The sequence below is a fragment of the Podarcis vaucheri genome, assembly GCF_965113315.1.
Source record: "Podarcis vaucheri genome assembly, chromosome: 5".
In the NCBI taxonomy this organism is placed as follows: Eukaryota; Metazoa; Chordata; class Lepidosauria; order Squamata; family Lacertidae; genus Podarcis; species Podarcis vaucheri.
Window position 1 is genome coordinate 80,245,826 of NC_138763.1, and position 21,957 is coordinate 80,267,782.

Sequence of the window (21,957 nt, forward strand, 5' to 3'; positions counted from 1 at the left end):
GGCTGCATTTTGACAGCTGTACATGTTTTCCTAGTGGATTCATTTCATACAATAACTGAAGTAGAGAATGGGTACAGCTTGCCATTCTCCTCTCCTTCACTTGTGGTGCTGGTAATTCATTTTAACAACTTGTAAGAATAGAAAATTTATGTGTAAAAAAACAACAACACTAAATAACTTGAGCTTACTGACACACTTTCAGTGTTTAGAGCAGGGAATTGGTGCCCTTCAGGTATTTGTTGGACTATAACTCCCACCAGCCTCAGCAAGTACAGTGGTACCTCAGGTTAAGTACTTAATTCATTCCGGAGGTCCGTTCTTAACCTGAAACTGTTCTTAACCTGAAGCACCACTTTAGCTAATGGGGCCTCCTGCTGCTGCCGCGCTGCCGGAGCACGATTTCTGTTCTCATCCTGAAGCAAAGTTCTTAACCTGAAGTAATATTTCTGGGTTAGTGGAGTCTGTAACTTGAAGCATATGTAACCGCAAGTGTATGTAACCCGAGGTACCACTGTATTGCCAATGGCGGCAGATTATGGGAGTTGTAGTCCAGCATTATCAGGAGAACCTCACACTGGCTGCCCCTGGTTTAGAGGATGCATTTGTATTGTGCTGGTAGTCTTGAGTATTTCTTTAACCTGAAATGTTAGAAATTGAAATTAGCATTACCGTATTTTTCGCACTATAGGACGCACTTTTTCCCCTCCAAAAATGAAGGGGAAATGTGTGTGCGTCCTATGGTGCGAATGCAGGCTTTTGCTGAAGCCTGGAGAGCGAGAGGGGTCCGTGCGCACCGACCCCTCTCGCTCTCCAGGCTTCAGGAAGCTATCCCAAGTCTTGCAAGCCCGGCGGGATGTCCCGCGGGCTCGCAAGGCTTGGGGGCAGCAGCCTGCACCCAAAAGCTGGGGACAGCGGGGAGGCGCAGAGCCGCCACCCCGCTATTCCCCGACCTGATCTGGAGGCTGGCGGGGGGAGAAGCAAGCCTGCTTCTCCCCCCCACCATCCCCACAACCTCCAGATCAGGTCGGGGAAAAGCGGGATGGCGGCGCTCCGCCACCCCGCTATTCCCCGACCTGATCTGGAGGCTGGCGGGGGGAGAAGCAAGCCTGCTTCTCCCCCCCACCATCCCCACAACCTCCAGATCAGGTCGGGGAAAAGCGGGATGGCGGCGCTCCACCATCCCGCTATTCCCCGACCTGATCTGGAGGCTGGGGGAGGGAGAAGCAAGCCTGCTTCTCCCCCCCACCATCCCCACAACCTCCAGATCAGGTCGGGGAAAAGCGGGATGGTGGCGCTCCGCCATCCCGCTATTCCCCGACCTGATCTGGAGGCTGGGGGAGGGAGAAGCAAGCCTGCTTCTCCCCCCCACCATCCCCACAACCTCCAGATCAGGTCGGGGAAAAGCGGGATGGCGGCGCTCCGCCATCCCGCTATTCCCCGACCTGATCTGGAGGCTGGGGGAGGGAGAAGCAAGCCTGCTTCTCCCCCCCACCATCCCCACAACCTCCAGATCAGGTCGGGGAAAAGCAGGATGGCGGCGCTCCGCCATCCCGCTATTCCCCGACCTGATCTGGAGGCTGGGGGGGGAGCCTCCAGGCTTCAGGAGAGCCCCACCGCCAGCCCCACAAGCTCGGGGGACAGCGGGAGAGGCGCAGCGCGCCCTTCCCGCTGTCCCCCGACTTGTCTAGAAGGCTGGCGGGGGGAGAAGCCTGCTCCTCCCCGTCGCCAGCCACGCAAACTCGGGGGACAGCGGGAGAGGCGCAGCGCGCCTTTGCCGCTGTCCCCCGACTTGTCTAGAAGTCTGGCGGGGGAAGAAGCCTGCTCCTCCCCGTCGCCAGCCCTGCAAACTCGGGGGACAGCGGGAGAGGCGCAGCGCGCCATCCCGCTGTCTCCCGACATGGTTTGGAGGCTGGCGGAAGGCTTCCTCCTCCCCTAGCCCTGCAAGTTCCCAGAGCGATGCCAAAGCTGCGCGCAGCTTCGGCATGGCTCTGGGTCCCGTTCTGGGGGAGGGGGAAGCTCGGGCTTCCCCGCCCCAGCCCCGCGCCTGGCGGGGGGGATAAATATTTTTTGCCTTTATTTCCCCCCCCCCACATCTAGGTGCGTCCTATGGACCGGTGCGTCCAATAGTCCGAAAAATACGGTATTTTGTGGGCCAATGCATCCAATGCACAATAAGCACATATAAGCAATCTCAACCAATTTTCTCCATTTACCCTTCCTACTGTAGCCCCATATCCCAAAACCTTCCTGAGAGTTGGCTCAAGAGAAGCTTTTCAGGGGACTCAGGAGAGTGTAGTCTGGAGAAGGGAGGAGGAAACTCCTCTTGGGCAAGCCATCTCTACGCTCATGCTGTCTTGGATACAACCAAGTGATATTTGATTCAGGTTTCTGGAGTCACCTTCATGGTTCTTGGTTTGCTCAGATGGCTCTGCCTCCAATCTCAAGAAATGACCCCAGGCTGAAGCGTTTTTTTACTCAGTGGCCTCTGCTAATACATGGTCCATGTAGACTAGGCTTTGTAAATGGACACTTCATTGACTGTGGATAGTAAGAATTTTCTCCATGAAACCAGGTAGTGAAGCTTCTGTAAAAAATATTTTTAGAATGAGCTGATCCTTTCTTCCTTTTTTGCTGGCCAGTCAAGTGACTGCTTGAAAGCCAGGTTGAGGACCAGCAGGACATCAAGGGCTGCTGGTGGAGCTTCCAGACCAGCTGGCTGTTGAGCATTCATATAAAACCTGCACAGAGGTTATACAACGTCATCTGCTTATTGAGTTGTCTTCCTGGCACATTTGTGTTGTGGTTATGAGGCATTGCCAGCTGGTGACGGTTGCCCCATACTTTCCAGTGCAATTTCCCATCACATTTCTTCTTGGACTTCCTTCAGTTAGAAATTGATGGGATAATTGCGCTAGAAGATGCAGGATAATAACCAGATTTTGTGTGAATAGATAATCCGTCTTAATAAAGACAGCCTGGGGCTATCTGTTGAGATAGGAGAGACAGTGCTAGCTGAGAACACACTTTTACGTTAAGTTCTTTTCTGGAATCACATTTATGGTGCCTATTAATTTTGTTTGATTCTGTTCTGAAATGTGTTAAAAATAAGGAATGTCTTTCTGATGCAGAAATAATATGGCTTAAAATAATTTGAAAGCTATGCTATACTGAGAAGCAGGTGACTGTCATTTTGGGGAAAACTGTAGTCAGTTTTCAAACAGAAAACAGCAACTCATTTTGAATTCAGCAGACAGGCTTTTTCCTGGAATTGTGTTTTGTATTCATTTAACATAGCAGGAGAAACTTCCTTTTGTTAAAGAATGCTGTGGCAGTAAATGGCCACATGTAAAGACAATTCCTAATCAGTCATGGCACTTAGTTTATAAAAAATCCAGCAAGCAAAACCCCTTTTATTTTTAAAAGTAGGGAATGTGTGTGTTTGAGCTTATGCAATCGCAACTAGTCTGAGGGAGACATTCATCTTCTTAAGGGGAATATCAATCAGTTAGCAAGCATCCTTTGATTTAAAATGGGGCAGACAGAGGAGAAAGTGAAGCCATTTTTGTGTGGTGCATCACATGCTTAGTTTAGTCTGTCAAGATTACAGTGGTACCTCGGGTTAAGTACTTAATTCATTCCAGAGGTCCGTTCTTAACCTGAAACTGTTCTTAACCTGAAGCACCACTTTAGCTAATGGGGCCTCCTGCTGCTGCCGCACCGCCGGAGCATGATTTCTGTTCTCATCCTGAAGCAAAGTTCTTAACCTGAAGCACTATTTCTGGGTTAGCGGAATCTGTAACCTGAAGCGTATGTAACCTGAAACGTATGTAATCTGAGGTACCACTGTACAGTTTAAAAACTCACACCAGCATTTCTGTCCCATGCTATCTTTCCTTGCTTCTCCTTTGTGATGTCAAGTGTGCTCAGGGTTTGCATTTGGGAGGATCAGTTTATAAAATTATGAGATCATTACTTATGGTGCTGCTTACCAAGCCCACTTTTACTGCATGATGAACATTTGTTTTGTGAAGCTGCAGGTCACAGTTGTTCGGCCTAGAGCTGTTAACCTCTTGTTTATAATATGCTGAGCTCCTTGAATCCTCAGCACAGTCCTCAAGTGTAATCTGCCTGAGCAAATTCCCATTAAAATGAGCAGGACTCTTGCTGATACAGGTCTTTGGTGATCAGAGCTAAAACTAGGTTTCATGTAAGCAATCACTCATGTTCTAACCTTGATAAGACTCACCCAAGTAATTTCTCTGGTGAGTGGCACACGGTATTGTGTAAACAAGGTACCTTTCCTGAGAAATAAAATTTGCTTTAAAATGAGAGTTTTAAAAAATGGTATCTGTCAGTAATCTGACATCTCTTAGGTGGTAAGATGGATATAGTCTAGGTTTTATACTATCATACAACTTTGTTTCAAAGTGTAGGTTGCTCAGAAGATGAGACAACCAATACACTATAATAGGATATGGATAAAAAGTGGTTGGAAGTGTGTGTGTTGGGGGGTGGGTTATGAACAGTACTGCAGTGTTATTATATGTGAAGAAAAAGTAACAAATAGCCCCTTTTCCTGCAGGTTTCAAAAAATACCAGTGTCATTAAAGAAAAATGCATATTCTTGTTTTCAGTATTCAATACAGTGGTACCTCGGGTTAAGAACTTAATTCGTTCTGGAGGTCCGTTCTTAACCTGAAGCACCACTTTAGCTAATGGGGCCTCCTGCTGCTGCTGCACCGCCGGAGCACGATTTCTGTTCCCATCCTGAAGCAAAGTTCTTATCCCGAGGTAATATTTCTGGGTTAGCGGAGTCTGTAACCTGAAGCGTATGTAACCTGAAGCGTATGTAACCCGAGGTACCACTGTAGCTGAATCCTGAAGGTAGAACTTGAGCAGTAATTGGTGACAAAGGGCTGCTTCATACATTATGCTGTGGTACCTCGGGTTAATTTGAGAGTTGGAATAAGTATTGTCTGAATCTGGACGCACTAGTTAGTTTTAAGTATGATGGGTTGAAGCCGTAGTGTTTGATGCTGACCAGCTTCAACCAACCATAGTTAAGATTAACCACATTTTAATTTTCAGACAGAATACTCAACTGTGGTCAATTTACAGTTAAAACTTCTGTACCACAAGAGGGGAGGGGAGAGACACAATTCTGACTATCATGCATGTAATGATAAACATTAAGTCTGAATAGATCCACTCAGTAGCTGAGTAGCATCAGCTTGCTCTGATAAAGGTACCCATATCATACATTTGCTTTCAGATACCTGCTTGTTGCACCATGTGGCAAGTCTAAACCAAATAAGCCCTTGCTTTTAGAGGTTCAAGATCCAACATAACTTCCTATTTTGGATCTGGCTGAGCTCCATGGCAGTATATAAATTCATTAAATAATAAAAATAAAATAACAATAAACCCTTTTCATTCTTAAGTGACTGATGGCCATATTTGTCTAGGTAGATGCTACAAGAGCAGCCTCTGGAGGCTGGTCCTTAGCAAACCTATACATGTCCTTATTCTTAATACCTGATGCATTTATTCTAATGTGCTAGTTTGCTAATTGATTAACTTATTTGCTGCAAGTAAATGAAAGACCATTTTACATTCAGACAGACCAAAGCAGGATGAAGCAGGTGTCAAGAGACCTTCTTATTTGCCCAGGCATTTTAGATGGTAGTTGATTGTAGTTTTTTGGAATTGTGTTCCGTTTTTAGTGTTTTGTCTTGTTGTATTTTGTATGCTTATTTGTTGGTTTAATTTTTTTTATACGTGGTGTGAATTAATTTTATTTGCAATTCCGTATACTGCCCTGGAATCCTTTGATGGAGGTGAGTTAAAAAGAAATAAAATACCCATTTTAAACAGAGCAAGTGCAGTTCTTATTTGTTTTCCAAACCTGTTCTCTGAAATTGTTGGTTGTGGTTCTGTTTCAAGGGGGAAGTCTCCTGTGCTCTTACTGCATTTACTTCCAGAGCTGCATAAGGGAAAGGTTGAAGTGTTGACAGCTGTGACAAAGTCCAGTGCCATAATCTGTCACCAGATGAGTGAGACTATAGAGTTTGTGGCAGTCAACAAAGCATGGCAGCTACTATTCATGTGTCAGTTTTAAAAGACAGGAAGTGCTACCCAAAGGAGAAGAACTATCAGAAGCTGACAGTCTTATAGATGCTTAAGGTTAAATGTCTTTCTTTGAATTAAATTTATATGTATTTGTTTTATATTGCCTCCTGAAATCCAAATTCAACCTTTAACATTCCAATATGTTACTACTTGGGAATATGTTTACTTTGGCAGAACACCTTCACAGTTTTGAATTTATCTCTTACAATTAAAGCCTAGGGGCTGTTAAAGTGCTATTTTACAGCCTAAAGACTCTTATTTGATGCAATTTGTGTAACAAAGAAATCTGTTTCCAAAAATAGGGATCACTGTGGAAGTATGTAGGTCATACATAAATAAACAGAAGACTTATTAGAATATTGCAAGAACTGTGCCATAAAATTTACAAGTCTTCATCCATGAAGAAAATGCATGTGGATGCCAAGGAATGCATGGGTCTTCTTGTAGCCCCCCCCTCAAGTCAACGTTCATTGGCATGGGTTGGTCACACAGAGAATAATAGCTTTTTGGCATCTGAAATTTATTGCGTTTATTTATTTGGCACGTTTGTATTTCACCTTTCCTCCAAGGAGCTTAAGGTGGCATAAATATTTTTTCTTCTTTCCCCAGCTCCACTTTATCCTCACAAACAGGATTTGAAGGTAGAGATAAATGGCTTCCTCAGGGTCAGCTAGTGAGCTTCATAGCTGAGTGGGGATTTGAACTCCAGTCTCCCTGCTCCTAATCTGACATTTCTAACCACTTCCCCACACTTGTTCATCTCAACTGACAATTGAAATTACTCTCGTGTCCCATGCCTGTAGTTGAGAGCAATGAGGAATTTTAGTGCGCTCTTACATTTTGTGAAAGCTTTTGGATCAGTTTGATAGCTTCTTCATTTTCCTAACTGTTATGATTTCTCTATGCAGATGCATTCCCCCACTTAAAATTACTTTGAATTAATAGACTTTCTTCACTATGTGCCTTGTGTAGGATATATTGTTATTATCATCTAAGCATCTTACAAATATTATAAAGTAACACAGCTCCTGGCTTGCAGTCTAGATGATGATTTGTGAAATGGAGAAGAGAAAAACCCTCAAACAAAACCTTAAATCTAATAGTACTGTTACTTCTCAATATTATGTGGTTACCAGCTGTTGCAAGCCTAAAATTCAAAGCGTAGTTTTCTAGGCTATGCAGCTGCAAAATATGAAGTTGTAATTGTGTGGTGCATGAAATGTTCATAAGATAAAAATCTGATTGTTTTGCAATTTATTTTACTGGTATTTTTAGATGGTATCATCTTCCATTTCTTCCCTTTTTATTTTTGTTCATGTTGTCTGATTAGATTGTGAATAGAGCCTTGTTCTTTTTCTTGTTTGTCATGCTCGAATGTTGTTGTTTTTAAGGTACTTGATAGATAGACATTATTCAATGTAAGCATAAGCCAGTCAAGTTGGGTTGTAGAGAAGAGAGGTTTGGAGGGACATTGTCAAGGCTGACAATGAAAATCTAAAGGCTGGGGAGGGGGCATCTTAATACCATCACCAATCCTTCCCCATTTCTCTCTCTCTCCCCTGCGCCCCCCCCCTCCCCCGTCTCGGCTGCAAGGAAGAGCCAAGTACAGCAAACTGTCTGCTTGAGTGAAGAGAACCCCAGTCCTTAGGGACAAAAACATTTGGTGTCATTTGGTCTTGGCTGCTAGGTACCACACTTTCTTGGTGGATAGTGTACTGTACACCTATTTGAAAAAGTAGCAGGACTGCTTTGCAAAGCCTCCCACAGCCTTTCCCCACCCAAAGCAAACTGCCTCCAGGGTCTGCAAATATAGTTGGGAATACTCTGTAACCTAGGAACTGTGCTTCCCTTCCCCCTAAGCTTTTGGATGGGGGGGCATAACAGTGGTGGGACACTAGTGTGCCCCTCCCCTTCAAAATGATTCAGAGTTCTTGTCTTTAGTGTTCATTGGGAGTCTAGAACTATCCTTTCCAGACATGAAATTAGTTAAAGACTATAGTATTTTCTTATCTCTCTGCCCTCAACATTCCATATTCGTGGAAGCTCTCAGGGCCACTTCTGGGTTTTTTGTAATCTTTTTCCTTTTAATTTATGAACTTCTGCATATTCAGGGAGTCAACTTCCTTATTCTGAATAGCCCTGTTTTGCTTCCAGACTGATGCACACGCCAAACATCTGAGTGGGTTGTTAGAATAATAGCCTTACTTTTAAACTTCAGGATTGTTAAATATTCAGGATTGAAAATGTCTGGTCTTGATTTCCAGGTTGTATATGAAAATCCAGGTTATGTTCTCCAGGAAGATGGAAGAGTTGAGTGCCAAGAATGGTTCTTAAAGAGTTTGTTGTGATGTGTCCACCCTTCTAAATTCCGAGAATCTTAATCTTTCATTTTAGTACATTCCCATGCACTTTTGTTGCAGCAATAAAATTTCAGGTTTGACTTGGTGCCAAACACTGATTCTACTTTAGCATTAGAGACTGAATTGTAAGGGCTCCCGAGTTTTATGTTTGTACATTTGACTTTTAAAAATGCTTGCACTGAGAAATGACTTTGTCTTGAAAAGCCAGTTGCTGTACAGAGAGATTAATTTGGCGGACCATATTCCTAATACTAGGCCTAAATCCACCCTCTTATTTGCATTCTAGGTGCTTGAAGATGCAGAGGCTCAGCATTTGTTTCAGTCCATTTTGCCCGATATGGTGAAGCTTGCACTCTGTTTGCCTAGCATCTGCACCCAGGTTAGTGGACGCATCTTAAGTATATTATCTGCAGCAGATTAATTTGCTGTGCACCACCACGAATGGTTGAGGTCAAAATGCCAAGGTCCTGATACGTGGTACTTGCCTTGTTGAGCTGAGGCCTAGGGAATAGTGAAGACACCACACATCCATAACAATATAAAAGGACATTAAAAATGCCCTATCCCATTTCTGAACCTTGATTTGAGCTATATATCAAAATCTTGCATACACTGGAGAGATGTGCTAGAATAGTCAGAAAGCTGGCATTTTCAGGTGGCTTCTTTTTGTTCAGGTCTTTCTAACGAACAGAAGGATAACTGGTTGTGAAATCATTGTTGTTGCTTAAAGCAACTCCTTGCTTTCTGAAAATTCTTGATTTGTCACTTCTTGTACAAACTCAAGTGTAACACAGTGATGGTATTTTGCGCACAGTATGTCATTGCATGCACAAGTAAGGCTGCAGTCCTAACCATATCTACTCATGGGTAAAGCCCATTGAATTTAATGGGGCTTTAAGGTAAGGGGTTAGGATTGCAGTCGGAAATATTTTATAGTGATATTTGATCAGGTGAACATCTTAATTTCAATTTAAATAATAATATTTTGTATCCAAGTAATAATTGTGTAATTGTGGGGCCCATTTCCCCCCCTTCCCCCAGTAATACATTTAAAAAAACAACAACAATATTGGAGTACAACATTTATGCTTAGTTAAATGCTGACAAAGATATTTTCAGGAAAAAAGTAAGTAGAATATTTTTCAGTCCTTTTTTTAACACGGCTTTTTGACAGCTGTATTATTTTAAAAACGTAAAAACAGCAGAGCTCTGAGATCCACAAATAATTCTGTATTTAAAGCTGTTTTGTTGTGAAGACAATACTCCTGCAAGGAGGGCAAATTCAAAACCCCAAGGTTCCTTTGGATCTATATACTGGCACAGACCCTTGTGGCAAAAAAACCAATATTTATTCTAGATTCAGTGAGGAGCAGTTTGACTGGAGTGACTCATTTCTAACCTCTAAACCCATGTCACCTCAAAGGACCTCTCAGCAGTAGTTTTAATGGCAGGAAAGAGTTTGTCCAACATTGGTACCTTCTTGGACCCCGTCCTGTATAATAATTGCACAAGGGCTGAGACCTTCATATTTCTCAGGGACCTCATGCTTTTTCTCCAGAGCTCCCAGGTCCATTAGACTAGGCTGTCCTGCACATTATATCCTTCAGTTGGGGGTAGCATGTTATGGCAACAATGCGAACCCCTTCAGATAGGAGAAGCTGCAAAAAGCTTGTCCTCCCTAGCGCTTAGGGAAGTTCTGCAGGCCTTCAGCTCTGTCTTTCCTTGTTCTTCTCACTGTTCTTGCCAGGGACAACTCTGGCCCAGCCCCTTTTGAATATTGCCACCCATGGACTCTACCCCCCACCCTACTTCCCTCTGCTGGCTTGCTCCCCCTACCCCACCTCTGCCTCCAACAGGATCTCCCTAACAGCCCCTTCTCCTCCTTTTGGAGACCCATGTCCAGTCCTTAAAGTGCTTCCTTGTTTTAAGGAAAAGGGAGGTAGCTGCTCAGACATCGTTTCTCCTTTAAGAGTCCTGAATGCAGGCAATCTTTCCAAAGGCAGCTGCTTATCCTGATAGTTCCTTCAAAGCCCTGCCCTTACGTTGCCCTCTCACCTCCACCCCTGATGCCACGGAGGACAAAGATTGTGCCACAGACTGGAGGTTCCCCACCTCTGCCTTTAGAAATATACATATTTGAAGATTGTTCAGAGATGATACATTATGCTGAATCCATCCAGGAATCTTGGTTGTAGCTCAGACTACTAACTTGGAACAACTTATGAATTCTGCTAAAAGTTGTTCACATGTATGGATCTCTAGAAGTCGTTCCAAAAGCCATCCTAGATACAAACAGTTAAGTTTTAATAGCTACACTTCAGTTAATGGAATAAAGGCAAAACTAATGATTTCTCATGGATCAGAAAAGCTCATATTTAACTAAGGAAGAATAAGGAGATTTGGAAAATCTGTAGAAAAGGTATGAAATCCCTTTACTGATTAATTCTAACTGTGCATTTTAAAGTAGCTGCACAAAATAATTTTAAATTGCCTAGTTCTCACTTAACATTGAACCATGGTCTCCATGAGCCAGAATCAGAGCATCTGGCTCATGTATCTCCCTTTCTTCTCTATTTTGAGTATTGGGAGCTAATTTATAGAATAAACATATAACAATGGTAGTGTTTGAATGAAGCATTATGTGGTTTTTCTTGAAGCTTGAATTTTTTTTGCTCTTAGTTATAGCAAGAAAATCAAAGAATACCTTAGTTATGTTGTTTTGTATCATCCTGCCGTCTTCTTTTGCTGTGATTGCTGTAATTGCCCATTTTCTTTAATCTGTGACAGGGAGACTGTAAAATACAGCTGTTGCAATCTCCTGATGTTTTATTTTTCCTTCACGATTAATCATATTGCATCCGTTGTTCCTATGGATGCTTCCTTTTTGTTCAGGCTAGTGGTGCTTTGTTTGACATTTTTTGTTGTTATTGATTAGAAATCTCCAGTTCGTCAAACAAGGCTTCCCAATCATCTTGGATAAACAGCTCTTGATTTTAATGGTGCTGCTGATTTAAGAACCCACTAAGGCCCCTAAATTACTTTTGCTCTAAATTAGTAAATGTAATTTTGTTCTTCTGGGTTTTGGGTGATGGTTCTGTTTTTGTTTTTTGAATTGCTAAACTAATTATGTCCATCTTTCTGCCCTTTTGTTAGCCAGTACCTCTACTGAAACAAAAAATGAACCACTCCATCACCATGTCACAGGAGCAGACTGCTAGTTTGCTAGCAAATGCCTTCTTCTGCACTTTCCCCCGGCGAAATGCCAAGATGAAATCAGAATATTCTAGCTATCCAGATATTAACTTCAACAGGTATGGTGCCAGTTTAAGTAGCTGATACTCAGGGGTGTCTTGCCGTAGGGGAGAAGTTGTCCACATTGCATTGCTAATTCCTGAAAGAATCTCATTAAAATAGGAAATGATTCCTGACAAACCTGTTTTGTGAGATTTGGAAAATATGGAAAAGTAGATCTGAGACTAAAGTTATTGATGGAAATGTTATGGAGCTTTAAATGAGCAGCACTGTTCATAATTGGTGAAGATAATCTTTATTGTTAGAGTGCTAATTTCCTTCCATTTACCGTAATCATGCTCACCGCTTCAGTTCTAATAGTGGTCCTTCCCCTCACTTGTCACTTCCTTCAACACTTCCCCATTTATAAGAACAGCCCTGCTATATCAGACTCAAGGTCCATCTTGCACTGCATCCTATTTCCATTAGTGGCCAGGATGATGCTTCTGAGAAGCCCAGAGTCAAGACATGAAGGCAACAAATTCTCTTGTTGAAAATGTGTGATAGGACACAGAGGGTTGCTTGGTGGAGGGCAGGATTTGCCCCAAATCAGATGGACCCAATTTAGGGGTCTAGCAACCCTCATGCCCTTTCCCACATTTCTCAGAAACCCCTTCACCCCACCGGAACCTGTTCAAGATACTTTTGAGAAGGGGTGCAGATGGCTACAGGACAAAGAAGAGACTGGAAATGTTCCTTCAAGTTAACTTATCTTAGGATCCAAATCATTGATAGAAGCTTAGGAATCTAGTTATAAGAGCTTTTAAAGGTATATATTAACATGCTTGTGTTAATTTCAGATTTTATTTGAACCCAGTTAAAACCCTTCAATGCATAATGAAACAGTGATTCCAAAACTAAAGCCCAGCGCATAGATTTTATCTGTCTTGACATGGGCAATGGCAGTGGAAAGTGTGTTTGTTGGTAGACCAGCTTAGATGATTGGGGGGGTTCTTTAACTGCTGTCCCCTTGTCCTCTTCTCTGCTGTTCAGGGTTATACATGCTTGGTTTTTTGTTTTGTTTTTTATCACATTGGACACAGCCCTTTCTGGGAGCATAGTGCATTCACAGCTACTTGTAGTTAAAATAGGTGACAGCCACCAAAAGTTCTACAAAATGCTTAGTGAGGGTCTCTTATGAAAGCATACACCTGGGTAGAAAATACATTAGGAGTTCTATCCTCAGATCACAGGGTTACATCAAATTGTTGCTTGTAAACACTTAAGTAAAATTGCATCAACCATTCTGTTTATAGCTGCACCCGCTTTCAATAAATAAATAAAAATAAATCAATTGTATGCTAAGACGTGCTTGGCAGATTAGGTTTAGCACCTTCCTTAGATGGATATATTCCTTCTCTTAGGAAATATCATTTTTACATTGTGTAGGGCCTGGCCATTTTAGGTAATAAAATGAAATGACACATTTAATATGTACATATTAAACAGAAAACTCTCAGTTGCATGTCTTGAGATCTGACAGGACCATCAATCTGTTTTATCAAAACAAGAGACACTTGGTACAAAAGGTTGAGAACACTATGTATTTTATTTCCCTTAAATCTTCTCAAGTATACCATTGCTTGGTACTCTTACATGCTGATGACAGCAAGTGATCCAAAGTGCTTTGAAACATCCAGCTGACAGAATTTTTAGGAATCTTTATGTATTGGAATTGGAACATAAGGACTTTCTCTCTTCTTTTATTAGACTGCTTTCAGATAATACCAGTGAGGGGGTAACAACACAGGAATTGCAACAGGGAGCAGAAATCAGGCATACATACTGTCTCAGAATGAATGACACTTGCAAGCTACTTTGCCTGGAAGGCCCCTTTAGGTTACAGTCCGTTGGACAACTTTTTTGGGAGCAAGCCCCATTGAACTTGATTGGATTTACTTTTGAGTAAACATATGAAGGACCAGGCTTTTATTGCAAGGGGACATTCCAAATTTCATTGTCCCTCTGACCTTTGTTGCCAATCTCACTTAGATTTCTGCCAATAGTAAGTATCTAAAAATGTTTCCATATTGCTTTTCTTCTGTGATTTTTACAGAAGAATGAAAGGCAAATCAAATATTTGCTGGTGTAAAAATAACCACTTGAGAAAGGTGTATTCTGGGGATTTTTTAAAAAAACATCCTGTGATATATCACATGTGTAATATTTTGCCTAAATAACTATTTTAGGAATGTAGGTGATTGTTTGGTTTGTGTACATGTGGCGCTTTATTTTTTTTAAAGTCTTATAAATTAAAGGGGATCATGCTAATTCACAGAGCAATCTTATGCATGTCCGTTCAAAAGCAAGTCTCTTGAGTTTTGTAGGACTTACACCTGAGTAAGTGGGTGTAGTGTTGCTCCTCACATGTAGTTTCTTTAAAAACTTCAGTTATTGAAAGCCAGTTCAAAAGACTGGCCTGCTATTTAGAATCTGTGAGAGAAACTGGCTGAAAAAGCCTTTCAAACCATTTATACCCCACCTTTCCCAATCGCTCAAGGCAGCACTGAACATCAGTTAGCACAGCTACTCTTACTGTATCAAACTTATTGTATAAAAACATCGAAACGTACATGGCAGCAAAACCAGAAATGGGGGAGGGGTTACTTTCCTTTGTTAATCTAGCTCAGGGTTTCCCAAACTTGGGTCTCTAGCTGTTTTTGGACGACAACTCCCATCATCCTTAGCTAGTCATGGATGATGGGAATTGTAGTCCAAATACAGATAGAGATCAGAGAGTATATAGTTACTGTAACTGCCTCTTTCCCCCTCCCTGCTTATTTTGATCCAAAAGATTTGTATAACAGCCTTTGTGCCCTCACTCCCCAATTTCAGTCATTTTTAAGTTTCATTAACAAAACTGCATTCACATCAAGGAGAAAATTCCTGATCGATCCTTCTTTTCTTTTCTTGAAGCACAATTCTGAATATGATTTTTTATGCAAATATTAAGCTTAAAACTAGAATATGCTTCTTTTGTTTAAAGGTAGCAGAAGCAATACTCCCTGACATCATTTTAATGTCAACAAGGAAAGTTTGTTAACTTCTTTTTAAAAAATGGGAGAGTGGGGAAATGTACACTAGTTAAGATATATGCACCTTTATGGAATAGCTTTAAGAAAGGAAACTATTATGTTGCATATTGTGTTTACACAGGGAGATTGGACAATCTAATTTAGCTGTAATGTAATTCTCTCTTACCATAAACATCCATTTGATAACATTAATGAGTATTCTCTGTGGGATTTTTTTTTCATTTGTTCAGAGTAATCTGATTAGGGGATAAAGCTCCATATTATATTTATGAAAATTGATTCTGTTTACCGTCTACATATAAACCGGTTTCAAACACCTGGATGTTTTCAGGAGCCAGAGTGGTGCAGTATGTAGGCCTAAAACTGGTTCTAAAGACCTACCTCAAGTGTGAATTGTATGAAAAATACAATAGCCTGTTGTTCTTTATTGGCTAGTACAGAGGTTGCCAACGTGGTATTCTTCAGCTGTTGTGAACTCCAATTCCCATCAACCCAGCTATCATGCTCAGTGGTTAGGAATGATGAATGTGTTGGCATGCAGCAGTGAGCAGCAGTGTGTGGCGTGGGTTATCACACATTGTGGAGCGCGGTGGCGGGGGAATGGCTTCAATGTGGAAAGTGCATGAAATAATTCACTTTTAGATGAAACAAGACAATATTTTTAATTGTGTGGAGATGATATTACACCTGACATTTGCTTGACTGCAATAAACCTAAGAAGATATTGCCTGTGAGGTTAAATGGTTGAGGTGTGTTCCTTAAGCTTGAAGCCAGGGGAATCTAAAGCCTCTAAGCTACTTTCTATGTAAATAGAGAAATTGAAGCTCATTTACTTAATTAACTTGAAAAGACTTGCAGCCATAACTAAAGGTTTGTTTTCTACATCACTTTGTGTGTGACATCATTTCAAGCTGCTTTGAGGCTATCTCATCTGAAAGCATAAAATCTAATTGGGTAGTGAATAATTCTCATGTCTCTCAATTTTGTAAAAAAGGAAAAAAAAGTAATCTGCAAACACCCATTTTATGCTCAATTGACTGCCTAATTCACTGCTGGATGTGAAAAGCAGTACTTAGATGTTAGAGGAGGAAAAGACAAAGTGCTGCTGAAAAATGATTTCTAAAATAAGTCCTCTGCATTGCATCCAACTAAGTCCTACTCAGAGCAGACTCATCAAAAGTAATGGACTTACGTTGACCAGGTTCATTGATTTTGGTGAGTCCCCTAGGAGTATGACTTCCTTGAATGCAATCCTCCTTTCATAATACGGACCACACAAATAGGAGTTTTTTCTTGCCAGCCCTATGCATCAACGGCAAAATAAGGAATGATAAGCCTACTTAATACTTGGGCAAGGCAGGGGCTCAAAAAATGGTGGAAAATATTTTCAGAATTTATGCATCAGAATATTACAAATTTACCTGGAAATTGATGCCAGTTTTTTCTTTTCTTTGCAAAGGAAAGTCAAAGTGACTAACAGGACATAAAATAAAAAACAGTTTTCGAAAAGGGAAGCTTGCCATAAATCAGTAACAATAGAAACACAAACAGCATAAAGGCTAGCCTTCCAGTAGCAGATGAATAAGGGGAATAACAGCAGGAGCACCATATTCAGAACATGATCAAAACCGAATTGGAACCATAGTAGTAGCTGGACAACCTTGGTTGCATTTCTCATACTATACCCTGCATTTTGAAGACCTCTGGCATTCTCTCATATCTGTCTCCATATTATTTCAGAATGCTTAAATCTCTATTTAAAATGTCTTCAATTTGATTAATATTGCTGCTGTATTTATTCAGAGGCTGGAAGGTCAAAGACAAATTGTGGATTGCAGCAATGATCAGCCCTGTTCAAGTTTTACATCTCTCTTCTAAATTGAAGTAGCCATGTGGCAGTTTGACAGAGCATCTTGTTCTGGACAAAAGTGGCGTACTGGAGGGAAATATGCAACTGCAAGTAATTTATCAATTACTGCAATGTAAAGCCGGGCTTGCTGAGCTTTGTCTTTTACTTAGACTGCTCCATAATGAGATTTATTTCTTAAATGACTTGTTTTTCTGCTGGATTCTTGCATTAGTAAATTGATTATCTGAATTCCAATCAGGGAATTGCTTTGGGATTGGGCTGCAGTGTAGCTTGAGAAACTGTAATAAAACATACTCATGTATTCTTGTCATTCAGAGTTGTGGGTGGGGATCAATGTGTTAATTGCTTAGAGCATCCCTGGCTACTATGACTGTCCTGACTCATTTATTTTGACATTCATTACAAACACGCAGGCATGATTAAGTTCTTACTAGTGAACCAGTTTCTTGTGTTTGTAAACTTCTCTTGAAACTATAATATCTAAGATGATTTGCCTGTTCAGGCTGGTTCCTGTTTTCCATCTTTACAACAATGTAAAATGTGCAAAATAGGATTGGTGGAGTTGTACACCACAAAAGTGAGCTATGCAGATTGCACAAGTATGACCTATAATGTCCTGTGCACAAACTTGGTTTTATTTATTGATACTTATTGATATACAGCCTTTCAAGGAAAAAAAGTTCTCAAAGAAATGTCCCTGGTAAAAAAAAATGGTATAACAGTTAAAACAACACAAAACATGTCAATTCCAAGGATTTCACTAGAGTTTGTCTTCACTCCTCATTGGCAGCAAATGCATTGTAGCATGTAGATTTCATCAAATGGATGATATTAACGACTCCTGGCATATGGAATGCTCAGTGAGGTGGTCGTTGGAGCTGCTGATGGAAGAGCAGTATAAAGGACCTCTTCCCCAGTCTTCTATGTAGGGCCAACAGTGGCCAAAGAAGGAGGAAGTAGTCCTTCCCCCTGAAAGGGCAGGGAGATAGAGAAATCAGCTAAAGTAGAGAGAAAGTACAATGGAAATTGAATTGATATTTTATTTATTTGTGAAACAATTCAGTGTAAAAACTGTGAGTCTGAACGTTAAAAACTGGGCAGAATAAAAGCATGAAATATAGTTATTTTCAAGGTCAACTAAACCACGAGAAATCCCTTTATCTTTTTTTAAATTGCTGTCTTGATTTGCATAATTATTTTAAAGTGGATCTTTCTTTAAAATAAGTAGAATTCAATATTGCAGTGTGACAAAGATTCTGTCTGTACAAACATTTCAGCTTGCCAGGCAGAACAAACCCTCTTCTCTCCCCCCCTGCATGTGGCTCACAGGGTTCTCCTAAACCCGAAAGCCACTTTGGGGGTAGGGAGCATGTGGTGGGTGGGACAAGTGGGGAGGAAGTGCAGAACGTCTGCTGACAGAGTTTGTTAGCTGAAACCCACCCTTATTTTTTCCTTATTGTACCTTTCATGTAAGTTAACTTCTGCAAACTAAAAAACCGAAATACATTTCAGTACTGAAAACCTGAAGGGTAATGGGTTCTTTTGGTTCTTTTTGTTTTGTATACTGTAAAAGCTTGTCTGCCTTTCTAACAAATGGAATTAGTTGGATGCTATTACGTCACTTTCCATTCCCAGTTAACATTTCAGTATTTCAAGAATAGTTTTTCAAAACGAGATTGCATCCCCCAAAGGGTTTTTACTACATCTGATATCTTTTAGTGAACATGCAACTAGAGGCATTCTGCTTCTGAAGTCCCCACAATTTTTCTCTCCAGGCAAATTGCATTATGCTACCCATAAAGACGTTTTTCGTCTTTCTAAAATCAGATTAAGCAGTGTAAGGGCAGGTTGCTGGAAGGTAGATGACACATTTTTATTTTTATTTTAAATGATGATTTGAGGTAAAAGTATGTTCTTCCTTAATCACTAAAAATAGAGGATGTCTCTTAGGTTGGTTTTCATAAAAGAATTTATTTAAACGCAATGTGTTTTTTTAGAGTGCAGTTTTCTAAAGCTTTAAAATGCAGTGAAGAAGAAGAATTGGGAATGTTTCTTGAGTAGTGAAATTTTTCCTTCCTAACATCGCCATTGAGGTGTAAGTCAGTAAAAGTAATCTTTTCACTTGAGGGGATGTAGATAGCTCTTCAGATAGTCTAGAATTAGATTCTGAGTTCTTTACCACTAAAGCCAATGCAGATGTCACTGCAGTTGGTTAACTGTGTATGAAACTGCTCATACACAAATGGTCTACACACAGGAACAGCATAGCACCTGAAAAACTAATTCATGTAATTCATGTAGCTCCTTTTCCAGGAATAGGAAAATTACAACACTTTCCTGTTCATTGAAAGGAAAGGAATCAAACATATTAGTTCTAATTCAATTCAGGAAAATATCAGGCAAAGAAAAATAATTACCGTATTTTTCGCCTAGGGCTCACCTAGTTTTTTTTTGGGGGGGGAGAAAAAAAATTTCCCCCCCACCCAGGCGCGGGGCTGGGGCGGGGGAAGCCCGAGCTTCCCCCGACCCCGGCCCCCAGAACAGGCTGCTATCCGCAAGCCTAGGGATCCTGGCGGGAACTCCCGCAGGCTCCCAAGCCTTGCGGATAGCTTCCTGAAGCCTGGATTCACCCCATAGGACGCACACACATTTCCCCTTCATTTTTCGAGGGGAAAATGTGCGTCCTATAGGGCGAAAAATACGGTAATACTCAGTAGTTGTGTGACTGGAACCTCAAGACACATTTTCTATGATACGGCATTCCTTTTTGACATATACTGCCAAACAATCATTTTCATGACAATCCTCGTCACAAGCCTGGCAAATCTGGAACGAAACTTGATGATCTGATAATTTTGATAGTCTTGGACTTTGTTATTTTAACTCATGTGTAGCTACTACTTCTACATGTTTTAGAGTTCTGTTTTTCATCTTTATATTTCTTCTTATAATTGTTCTCTGCTTTATATACATTATAAAATGAAATATTTTTTTTAAAAAAAACCCAACAGTTGTCTGAGTGGCCCATGAGGAATATACTCACAAATCTAATATATTTCCATCAGATATATTGTAATGAGTTCATGAAGAATGTGTGCTCAGAAAGTCAGTATGCGTCCTAGGCCATTTTAAATTTTTGGAACTTGTGAGTAATTTTGTTGTTGTTGGCGTCCATTGATCTTGGTAGACAATGGAGTAGTACTCCTTCAGGCATAAAGTCAAACAGTTGTGGGGTTACAGCACCTGCTGTGGCTGTAGAGACCAATAAAGGAAAGACATGTTTGGTTGCAGCTGGAGCAGATGAAGGCATCTGGACCTGCTGCTACAGGTGCACTATGGGGTTTCTTCTCTCTGCGCTCCTCCCAGCGGTCATACTTCCTTTGGTCACTGCTATGGATACACTACCTGACAGTCTCCAGGCTCTGCAATTGTCTGCAAGGGATTCCCATATGGCAAGGTTAACGATGCCAGCCTTCATGTCACAATTTTAGGCATCTTTGTACAACAGAGCGCTTAAGAAATTTGAGGTTTCTTTGATATGTCGGGAACTGATGTGTACAGTACTAATACTGGACTGTCTTTAAAGGTAAAGGGACCCCTGACCATTAGGTCCAGTTGTGACCGACTCTGGGGTTGCGGTGCTCATCTCGCTTTATTGGCCGAGGGAGCCGGCGTACAGCTTCAGGGTCATGTGGCCAGCATGACTACGCTGCTTCTGGCAAACCAGAGCAGCGCACGGAAATGCCATTTACCTTCCCGCCGGAGTGGTACCTATTTATCTACTTGCACTTTGACGTGCTTTCGAACTGCTAGGCTGGCAGAAGCTGGGACTGAGCAACGGGAGCTCACCCTGTCGCGGGGATTTGAACCGCCAACCTTCTGATTGGCAAGTCCTAGGCTCAGTGGTTTAACCCACAGCGCCACCCGCGTCCCTTAACTGTCTTTAACTCGGGTTAAATCAAATTTTATTCTAAAGCCTCCATATTTGAAGAATTGCTATAATTAATTGTTCATTCAAGTCATCCCTTGCTTCCGTTGGTTAGTAAATTGCTGAATTATAATAATCTCCCCCCCCCCTTTTTGCTTTTTGTAGGTTGTTTGAAGGGCGTTCGCCAAGGAAGCCTGAGAAACTGAAAACCCTTTTCTGCTACTTCAGAAGAGTCACAGAGAAAAGTAAAACATTTTAAAACAGTCACATTCTCCCATAATAATTTCAAGATTTCCAAGAACAGTATCTTTCAGCCATCAAATTATTGAGAGAACACGCATGTTTTTAAAGTCCTCTGGAATTTTGTTGATGAGGGGGGCAGATGCACCTCTTCAGGGAGGGCATTTCACAAATGGGGAACCACCACCATGAAGGCCTTGACATGGGGTCATGACCACCAACAGGGCCTCCATTGATTGTAGGGCCCAGGATGGCTAATGCAATCATATTCAAAATACTTCTGCATAGCTGTAGTTGAGCAGTAGTTTAAAAATGGATATACTAATTATATATGCACACTTTTACATATGTATACACAAATATATACATATACATACATATATATATATATATAGAGAGAGAGAGAGTACCTTAATCTAAATTACCTGAGAATACAAAAAGAAGGCTAGCAATCAAACTGAAATTAGTCATTATGGCATGCATGTGGTTGTCTGGCAAAAACAGCGAGTTCTCTCCAATGCTATCCTACTCAGAATAGGCCCATTGAAATTAATGGGCACAACTAATCCATTAATATCAAAAGGTCTACTCTAACTAGTGGATGTAACCCAATAGTTTCACATCTCCTCCTCATGCTGTATTTTTCCAGTGGAAATATATAATCTTGTTATACTGCCCAAGTTTTTATGATACCAATATTTTGCGCTTTTTTCATTTTCGTTTGTTTAAAGGTAATGATGGGACTATTAGCCTTTTATTAGTAACATGTAGCCTCTTTTTTGATGGAGACAAAATGGCATATTTGCTTTTTCCATGTAATTAATAAGAAGACAACAACAGTAATTCATCTTTCAAATGAAAAGAAATTAAATATTCCATTTCCAAAACTTCTTTTATTACAAACAGTAATTAAATCACTTGTAACATTATCCTGAGTTCCTGAAAACCAAGGGCTTTGTTTTCAGAAGACAAACATTTAATTTGTGAAACATGATCTCATAATATGACAGTCCTCTTGTGAGTAAACACAAGGTTTGTGCAGAAATCACTGCCTTTGGAAAACAAACAAACAAAGCTTCTGTTTAACCTTTTGAATATCTTAGA

At 41.0% G+C, this 21,957-nt stretch overlaps 1 protein-coding gene across 1 annotated transcript in view; it reads left to right on the top strand.

Moving 5' to 3' along the window:
* Window positions 1-21,957, top strand: part of PARG (poly(ADP-ribose) glycohydrolase) — a 69,681-nt gene that overhangs the window by 25,854 nt on the left and 21,870 nt on the right. The window contains exons 8-10 of the mRNA XM_082222349.1: window positions 8,776-8,868; window positions 11,643-11,800; window positions 20,779-20,858. Coding sequence (XP_082078475.1) covers window positions 8,776-8,868; window positions 11,643-11,800; window positions 20,779-20,858 — 331 coding nt within the window. The remainder of the gene's footprint in view (window positions 1-8,775; window positions 8,869-11,642; window positions 11,801-20,778; window positions 20,859-21,957) is intronic.